At 52.2% G+C, this 9,663-nt stretch overlaps 1 protein-coding gene across 1 annotated transcript in view; it reads left to right on the top strand.

The window, feature by feature from the left end:
* The first annotated feature begins 251 nt into the window (after positions 1-251).
* The window catches only part of LOC148116144 (H-2 class II histocompatibility antigen, E-S beta chain-like), a 43,780-nt gene continuing 34,368 nt past the window's right edge, over positions 252-9,663 (top strand). Inside the window, exons 1-2 of the mRNA XM_087885404.1 lie at positions 252-366; positions 7,709-7,981. Of these exons, the coding sequence (XP_087741530.1) occupies positions 252-366; positions 7,709-7,981 (388 nt within the window). The remainder of the gene's footprint in view (positions 367-7,708; positions 7,982-9,663) is intronic.

The raw sequence follows: 9,663 nt of genomic DNA, 5'->3' as shown, positions 1-9,663 counted from the left end.
CAGAAATAATGAAGCCCACAGATTCTTATCCCTTTTTCCTCTTTCATGCTGGGAGGAATGAAAAAGTCCCTGGAAATGATGCCGAGAGACTGGGAGCAGGTGGGCAAGGGAGCCAAAGAGTTGGGGGCACAGGGGGATTTCTCTTCCACTCTCCCAATAAAGGGAACCATCCAAGGAGGGAAGGCAGCACCTTGGAAGTCAAGCCTGGCTTAGGGGATGGTTCTCTCGAGGGAAATTGGGATTCTTGGACCATGGTCCACAACAGCCACATGGGGGGCTTCTGGCAGGGGATGAGCTGCCCCTCAGAAGAACCCAGAAGGTCGGCTTTGGACACCAACCGGCTCCCCTCATCCGAAGGGCTTGAAAGTGAGACCGAAGTGAGAGGGAGACAAAGATTTAGAAGCAAATTCCAAGCTCAAATCTCAGGGGAATCAACCAAATGGAGAGAAAGAAGGGAAACTCGGAGACAGAGCAGGAGATGTAGAAAGCAAATATGGGGTCAGTCAAAGAGGGACTCAGATGCCTCTGCACGGATGCTCATAGTACGAGGAATAAACGGGGTGAAGGTGGAGCCCAAAGGCAGGTGTGACATTGTTGCAATCAGCAAAACTTCATGGGATGAAACCCAAAATTGGAAGGTGCAACTAAAGAGATTTAATGCAGAGGAATCAGGCAGCAGCTGTCCAAAGGAAGTGGGAGACACGGACACAAACTTGTAGTTTTATGTAAATAAATGTATTTCACATCTACATTCACAGCAGACAAGATAGTCGGGAATGCCGGGAGATTGTGAGGTAAATCTCAAACAGCATTCTGAGCCCATGGAAGAAAAAGGCGGGAAAAAGGGAAACTCCCCCTTTCCACCCAAAGCAACCAATCAGAGCGCAGATCACCTCATACCAGAGCCTGCACGCACTCAGCCACAACGGTGTGTTCTGGACCATTGTGCATTTTCCTCTTCCAGCTCTCAACATTTAATATCTTCACATTTAAAGTGCTCCAAAGAAACAGACCCAATAAAAGAGGTGAAGGTGGAGTTGCACTATGTATATATAAAAAATAAACTGATCTAGAAACACAACAGAAGAAAGAAAAACCTCCTTCAATGCATTTGGGTTGAGATAAAAGGGGGGAAAAGAGGGATGGGGGAATATTCGGAGCCTCCCAACCAACCAGAGGAAAGAGATGGAAGTTTCTGTTACTTAGCCGAGGCCCGGAGGAAGCTCCCCCCAAGAGTCATGGGGGGCTTGGACTCCCCCGGCCTCACCTGGGAGGCAGGTTCTGGGCCTGGTGGAAGAGGAAAGAGGCTCCTGGGAAACCCAGCAGACCAGAGGCTGCCTTGGAAGCAGCCCCCCCTCCTTTCCCCCCATACGGGGCCTTTGCCACCAGGGGAGGGGAGACCCTGGACGGGGCCTTCTCCAACCCCCAGGGAGCCTTTGAGGCCGCCCCTCCCCCTCCTCCTCCTGGCCCCTCCGATCCTCTCTCTGGGAGGCTCCGGTCAGCAGAGAAACCTTCAAGGTTCATCAGAGAGGACCCAGGAGAGAACTAGGGAGACTGTGGCCGGCAGAAGCCGTGGAGGCTCTACGAGGAGATTCCTTCAAGGGCAGAAATTGAAACGTATTTAAAGAGGCTGCAACGAATGGAAAACACACTGATGGGAACGAATAAGCTTCTACTGTCTCTGCTTATATTCAAAATAATAAGGTTATCCATTCATCCATCCATCAAATCTCTCTCTCTCATCTTCTCTCTCAAATTTATGTAGCCATTCATCTGACAACAAGTGACTCTGGGTCACATACAACAAAAATAAAAACAGGTATTTACATGAAAGTATTAAAAAACATTCAAAGCAATAAAAAATATTTTAAAAAGAAGGAATATTAGGCAAAGAGTCACTTTTTTCAGTGCCATTGTAACTTCAAATAGTCACTAAATGAACCGTCTTAAGTCAAGGACTCCTTTCTTCAATGGGCTTTAACTGAGGGAGAAAAGGACCAGAGAGCTATAATGAGGTGGTGGGGGGAGGGGCCCCTTCAGCCTCCTCCAATGGGGCAGAGGACCAAGGGGCTGCCCCACCTGCAGACTCAGCCATGGGGCGGCGGAGGAGGAGGAGGAGGGGAGTCCCTGAGGGAGAATGGAGGCTTGTTGCCTGCTGGATCCTGGCCGGTTCCTCAGTTCCGCTTCGGAGGAGCCCAGAGCTTCAGGCTGGGGAAGCGAAGCCCAAGCGCCTCTGCAGCTCTTGGGGGCTGGAGAAGGAAGGGCTGCTCTGTGTGTGTGTGTGTGTGTGTGTGTGTGTGTGTGTGTGTGTGTGTGGCAGAGACAACTTGGAGAAGAGCACAATATTTGGGGGGGGGGAAGCATGAAAGGGGCCCAGAGGTTCTGCCTGGGTCAGGGGAGGGAGGGAGGCCCCACAGAGGCTGCCTGGATCTGGGGCTGACTGTGTGCGAGTGGCTGTGTCAGATACACAACTGTGGGGCAGATGCTGGGGGGGACCTGGCTCTGGGCTGCTGAGGCTGGTGCTGGGCCAGGGGGGAGTTTGACCCCTCCAGCCCCCCCATCCCTGGAAAGGACCCAGGCCACCTCTGGACCCCCAAAGCTCTTGAAACAGGATCCGGAATTCAGGATCTCTCTAAGCCGCCTTTGCGTAACTGAGCAGAACCCGAATCTCCCCCAAAGACTAGAAAAAAAGTTTTCTATGGATGAAGTGAAAGAGGAGAAGAAGAAACAGAAGGTTTCCTTTTGGGATAGTTTGGGGGGGGGAGATTTCCAGACTGTGATGGTGAAAAGGCTGTAATCCTATAGTGGAGGAAATAGGATCCCTGAAGTCCTCAGGATTTCTATTAAAATTCCAGGTTGTTCTATAAATTATAAATTTATTCTTCGGTTTAATATACTGTCCCTCCCTCCATCCTTCCTAAATAATCCTGAAATCTTTTCCAAGGAAGAAAATCTGCTCAGATCCTCTGACACATCATATCCGTGGATATGGATTTTCTTCTCCTTCTTTTGAGAAAATGTTTCCTCCAACTCCCCTCCAGAAGAACTAAATTCATCTCAGAGGCTGACTTGGGAGCCCCAGGACTGATTCCTTTCCCCATAAAATCTCTTTTTTTCTCTCACGATCCCTGCAGGCAAAACGTTGAGTTCCCTGGCAAAGAACAAACAGCAGAACAAACTCCTTCATAACATAAAATGTTTGTGAGATTTATGGAGTTTAAAGGTGGAATCACGGCAGAGATTTGGAAAGGAGGGAAAAGCTGCATTTATTTGGAAACGATATTTCTCTTCAAAAGACGTTTTGTATGAACACAGGTACAAAAGTTGGAGGGAATTAAGGACAAAAACAGCCTCAAAATTTCCAGGGAGGAAAAACTGCCTTGAGGGTCTTTGGCTGAGAATTTGGGGGGGGGGGACGGAGGAAGAGCCGCTGCTCAGATGGGGGGGAACCTCCCTGAATTCTGGGCTTGGGCTGGAAGAGAAGGGGGATGGGGGGGTCTTGGCTGGGCTCTGGGTGGGGGGAAACTCCACTTGGGACCCTTCCTGGAGGGGAAGACCGACTGGACTCCCACTCCTGCCCTTGGGATCTCCCTCGCTCACTTGGGATCTCACAAGCAGATCCGGAGTGGGGCAGCGTCTCCAGGAATCACCCCTCAACTGACAGAAGCCGAAGCCCAGAGATGGTGGATCCGACCTGGAAGGGATCAGGAGGGATTTCCTGACTGTGAGAACCAATGAATCAATGGAGCAGCCCCCCCCACCTGGAATTGTGTGGGGAGGAGGGGGCCTGCATCCCTGGAGGCCACGGGGTTGGACTAGAAGATCTCTAAGGTCCCTTCCAGCCTTTGAGTCTCCCCATCGGCCCTCCCCCCCCCCAGCCTTCCACCCACCCACCCCTCCTGCTTGTGGGGGAGGGGGAAGAAAATCTGGGACTGTCCATAAAAGAGGAAGCAGCCGGAGACCCTCCAGACTCTGGGCTGAACCCCTGACAGGCTCCGCTCCAGCAGTCCTTCAGGGGGAGATTCTTCCCCCCCCCTTCTGATCCACTCCCCCTCCCCCATTGAGCTAAACAGCAGCCATTCTGGAACCCAAACCGAGCTGAACCCCACAGCGCTGGGGGTCAGACCTCCCCTCCGGCAGCCCCTGTGCCAGGAAGGAAGGGGGTCAAATGTCAGAGGCTTCCTTGGGGGTTTCACCTGGGGGCCAGGAAATGTGGGGAGGGGTCAGTGTGTGTTCATGTCCACAGTCACCAGCTCATCCCCACCCCTTGGAGAGTCCAGGTGCTGCTGGGGGCTCCCTCCCTCCCCCCAAATTGAGCCTGGCTCCTCTTTGCCCTCCTGGAGTCTCAGCAGCCCCAGCCTGGATTCCCCCGGGCACTGCGGGAACTCAAAGGGCATCTAGTCCACCAGGCAGACTCTGCCCACAGCCAGGAGTTCGATCCTGAGGGTGCTCAGGGCTTCACTCAGACTTCTCTTCTTCCGAGGTGGGTAAAAGGAGGAGCCAGATTGTTGGGGGGAGAGGCTGACTCTGTCAAGCGCTTAGAGAGGGCTGTAAAAGCAGCGTATAAAGCGGTGTATAAGTCGAAGGGCTGAGGCTCTCTAGGGAAGATCCTGAGGGCCAAGGCCAGGGGGGTTTCCTGCCTGTTTCTAGGCCCTGCCAGAGTTGGTGTCTTTCCCTCCTGGATGGAGCCTCGATTGGAGTTCTGGTTTCCTGCCTTCCTCTTTGTCTGGTGCTGATCCCTGCTTATCTGTTGGCTCTTGGAGGGGAGGCGGGTCTTTCTCTTCCCTTCCCTGCTTTGTTCTTGTCTTTTTTGAATGGGGTGTAAATGTGATTTATCTCTCTGGGTCTGTTGACAACCAGAAGTTTCCTTTCGGGATTCCTGGACAAGGAACTTGAAATATAAATTTATGACTTTATTACTGGACATGCTGACTGCAGCAAGAATTCCTCATATGCAAAAATGGAAAGAAACCTCCATCCCCAGGATAGACGAAGTGATGGAATGAAAACTGTGGCAGAAATGAAGAAATAAACTTTTTGACCAGAGGAAAGAAGAGATTGATTCCTAACCCTCCCTGGAAGCCACTTCTGGACTTTGTGCAGAAAAAAAAATGAAATCTGGACTTTTGGGATTTACTGATTAAATTAAGTTGTTGGTTTAGAAATGGTTAATATTTACTTAGAGAAGAAATAAAAACTGAGGCTACAATTTCACTTTCTATTTTATTGAACTGGGGAAAGTTTTTTCCTCTCTTTTTTCCTTTTGCCCTTTATCCCCCACTTCTCCTTCCCCTTCCTTTCCCTTCCCCATTTCCCTAAGACTTTTATTCTCTCTTTCATGCCCTTATAATCTTAATAAAAATAATAAAAAGGAGCCTTTTGTTTTAGGGGCCTTCCTGTTCCATGGTCAAAATAGGCAAATCTCATCATGATCTGCACAATCAAATGGCAAAATTTCTTCCAAAATGTAACTTTATATTTTTTTCTGCTGAAAGTAGAGATTGTGGTGCATTATGGCGAAGATGTGGACGTTCTCCGAGGAAAGGAGCGGGAAGCGGAGGAGAAACGGCCGAACTTCATTCCGGGATCTTCATCCGGGGCTGCTTTGCAAGGAAAAGGGGGATCCCGACCCAAAGAGAGAAAGGAAGGAAGAGGGAGATTCCTACACAATCGGGGTTCAGGGGCGGGAAATCTGAAGAAGTCGGTCCGTCCAGACGTTCTCAGCAAGGGAGACGCGTGTTTCAAGGAAGGAAAAGGCCCTTTTCTCTTGTAAAGCCAAGAGATCCCTATGGAGATTCCCCCGCGAAGGGGGAGGATCCGGATGGATTAGGAGGGATCCTTTCAGATCCCCTCCGCCTCTTCCTGCGTGGACTGTCAGCTGAGGGTTTTCCTGGCTTCCCTTCGGATTGGGGGGAGCGTGTGACCCCCAAGTCCTGGCTGGCTGTGAGGATGCCCCTCCCCCCTTGTCATCCAGGGCAGCTGCTGGGGGTCCCTCCTCCCCTTCTGAGCCCCGAAGGACCCCTCGAGCTCTGGATCCACTTTGCCCTCCTGGACTCTCGGCAGCTCCAGCTTAGGCTCCTTCTGGGCACTGTGGGAACTCAGAGGGCATCTAGTCCGCCCCTCCAGTCCAGGCGCCCAGAGAAAGGGAGATTGGAGGAGAATCGGGGGTGGGGGGTGGGCGGGAGGAGCACAAAAGGAAGACGAGATTCTCCTCCGGAGCTGGCATGAAAGACCCCCCAGATTGCAGCCCCCCAAGACTGAAGGGATCCCCCTCCCCCACTTTCTCCGCTTCTCTCTCTGCGTGGAACTATCTCCTGCATCGGGCGAAGTCAAGGGAGGCTCTGCCCGGAGACCGATGACGCTGCAGAAGGGAGGATTCCCATTGGTCCTCCTGCTCTTTCTGGACTCTCCCTCTTCCGAAGTCCTGGGAAACCTCCTCCCCCCCTCCAGACCCTCCGATTCCTCCTCTGGGGCTGGGAGCGTCTTTCTCCCCCCTTTGGGGCGCTTGTGGGGAGCCTCCATGGCTTTGGCTGGGCTCCCCCTGATGCTGCTGCTGGGGGCGCTGGCCCGGATCCCCGGGAGCGAAGGGGGGGAGGAGACCCCCGGTAAGGAGGGGGCTGGGCGGGGGAGGAGGGGGCTGGGAAGGGGGAAGGAAGCCTCCAGCAGCCTCGATCTCTGCGTGGTCTCCTCTCCCTTCCTCCCCACATCCACCATCCCCCACCCCCCAGGAGGACGGAGAGGGACCCCTTCCCCCCTTCCCCGATTGTAACCGCAGTGGGGGTCGCACCCCCACGGTCTGGGTGTGAGGGGGCTGCATGGAAAGAGGAAGGGGAGGAAAAGCGAAAGTGAAAGAGGGAAACTGAGGCATTTTCAGCCCGTAATCCCCAGAAGGGAAAAGAGGCATTTGAGCAAAAATTTTTTTCCTTCTTCAGAAACTTCTGTTTTTCTTCTCAATCTCAGATTTGGGGCTCTGAAGGTCAGGCAAGAGGGGGGTTTACGGCCCTTCTGGGGAGGCCCTGAATTTGGGGAGGAGACCAAGAACCCCCATAATCCCCCTGGAGGGGAGGAGGAAGTGAGCTTGGAGGATGTTGGGGGTCTTTTGTGAAGGGGGCGGGAGACCCTCCCTTTGAGAGGCTCTTGGGGGTCTTTTTGGGGACGGGGAGAGGAAAGAGGGGTGATCGACGACAGTCCCCCAAAGGGAGGGAGCTGGACTGAAGATTCGGGGGAAGAAGAAAGGGGGGGAGGAGAGACAGAGGGAAGGTGGGGGTTGAAGGACTGGGAGACCCCGGGAGAGTCGGTCTAGATGTCCTCATTGTGCCCCCTCCCCAGATCCCCTCCCAAAGGAAGAGAGAGTGGGGGGGGTGGACGCTACTTTCCCTCCAGCCCACCCCCCCTTTCCTGCCCCTTGAGATCCAACCTTCCCTGCAGAGACTGAATGGGATCGCTGGACCGGTTGAGCTTCTGCCTGCCTTTTCCCACCCCTCCCCCTCTTCCCTCCCCTCCCCCCTCCAGACCCCCCAGGAAGCCTCCCTTCCTCTCTGGGACTGAGAGAGTTCCCCTTCCCTCCTCCAGGGGGCGTCTTCCACCAGGACCTCCAAGGAAGGTCCCTGCCCCTCCCCCTTCCCACATGGGTCCTCCCCCTCCTCTCCCAGCGGCTGGGAACGATGGGCTCTGGAGTCCCTCCTGACGGCCTTCCTCCCCCTCGCAGCCCATTTCCTGTACCAGTATAAGACCGACTGCCGCTTCCTCAACGGGACGCAGCGGGTGAGATACCTGGACCGCTACTTCTACGACCGGGAGGAATACGTCCGCTTCGACAGCGACCTCGGGAAGTACGTGGCCGTCACGGAGTTGGGGAAGGGGGATGCGGAGGCTTTCAACAGGGATGAGGGCATCATGCAGTACCAGAAGTCCGGAGTGGATCGCTTCTGCCGGCACAACAACGGGATTGCCCAGAGGAATTCTGTGGTTGGCCGGAGAGGTGAGTTCGTGGGGGAGGAAGAGTTTGGGGGGGGGAGTTTGGGGCGGAGTTTGGGGGAGGGGACCCCCTTTTCCTTCCCTTGATTGAGACTCTCCCGGATGAAGATTTAGTGGTGATTTCAAAAGCAAGGATGACTCCAATTCAGTGGAAAATCAATGAATTGATTAGTGAAGGGACTAATCAAAAGGCTTCAGGGGATTCAGGCTGCCTCCTCCTCTCTGCCCCCCCCCAGCAAAGCCCCAGAGCCCCCTTGGGAGCCCTTTCCAGAAGGCCAATAAGGGGGGGGGCTCTCTCCCCCTCTGGGGCCTTTGGGATTTTTAGATAAAAAAAAAAAAGAATCTTCAAAGGGAATCCACGAAATCCTTTCTCTCCTGGTCTCACTTCTCTCTATTCTTTATTCTGAGTCATTTCCACTCAGGCATCTTTTCAATCCAGGAAATAAATAAGTAAATAAATAAGTAAGTAAAATAAATGAATATATAAAATTAAATAAATAAATAAATGAAATGAAATGAAAAATTAATAAAATAAATAAGTCTCCCCAGTGCCCGCTCCTGGCCAGGAGATTTTGAGGCTGCCAAGAGGGAGGAGCGCCTGATTGGCCGGAGTCTTGGGGGGGGCTCTTCCCTGGGAGGAGGATGCCAGGACCCCCCTTTCCTTTCCTTTCCTTTCATTCCTTGGGATCCTCCCAGGTGGAGATTTTACTCCTCATTTATTTATTTATTTATTCTGCACTCTCAGAGGGACACAATCTTCTTCCCAGGCTCCAAACTCTCCTCCTGCCTGGAATCTGGGATCCCTTTGATCCATTCCCCCCCCCAAGAAAATCCATCCAGATAAGGTTTTTTTTGGGGTGGGGGGGAATCCAGCCAGGTCTCTCTCTCTCCTGCTCAATGCAGGCAGTCCTCCACTTAACAACAGTTCGTTTAGTGACCATTGAAAGTTGAAACAGCAGTGAAAACAAATGACTTATGACTGTTTTTCACACTTACGACCGTTGCAGTCTCCCCAGGGTCACGTGATCCAAATCCAGATGCTTGGCAACACACTCGTACTTGTGACGGTCACAGTGTCCCGGAGTCACGTGATGCCCTTTTGCGACCTTCCCATAAGCCGGATTCACTTAACAACCCTGCTACTCATTTAACAACTGCAGTGATTCACTTCATGACTGTGGCAAGAAAGGTCGTAACATGGGACAACATTCATTGAACAAACGTCTCACTTAGCAACAGAAATGTTGGGCTCAATTGTGGTCCTAAGTCGAGGACTCCCTGTATCTACATATATATATTTCTCTCTATCCCTGATTCATTTCTATCCTATTCAGGAACCTCCCGTCTCCCTCCCTCTTCCCACCCAGAAGCCCCTCCCTCTCTTCCTCTGCTCCAGAAATGCTGTTTTGGGCACTTTGGGATAAAAAAATGTGGGTTTCATTTTACCCAAAATAAAAAAAAGAATTAGCGGATGCTTTTTCCCCTGTCGACCCCTTTCTATGGATCTTCTGCTTTTCTTTCATCTTTCTTCATTCAGAGTTATTTCCATTGGATTGGAATTGGATTGCAGCTTTGAAATCCAATACAGAAAGAAATGAGTAACGGAAGCAGGCTAGAATTTGTAATCATGATTCAATGCTTAAACCGAGATGTAAAACCCCCAATAACAGGAATCCTGATCGCTTC

This window comes from Pantherophis guttatus, chromosome 2 (assembly GCF_059756535.1).
Source record: "Pantherophis guttatus breed Tessera chromosome 2, ASM5975653v1, whole genome shotgun sequence".
Classification (NCBI taxonomy): domain Eukaryota; kingdom Metazoa; phylum Chordata; class Lepidosauria; order Squamata; family Colubridae; genus Pantherophis; species Pantherophis guttatus.
This window is presented reverse-complemented; position numbering and strand designations above follow the sequence as displayed.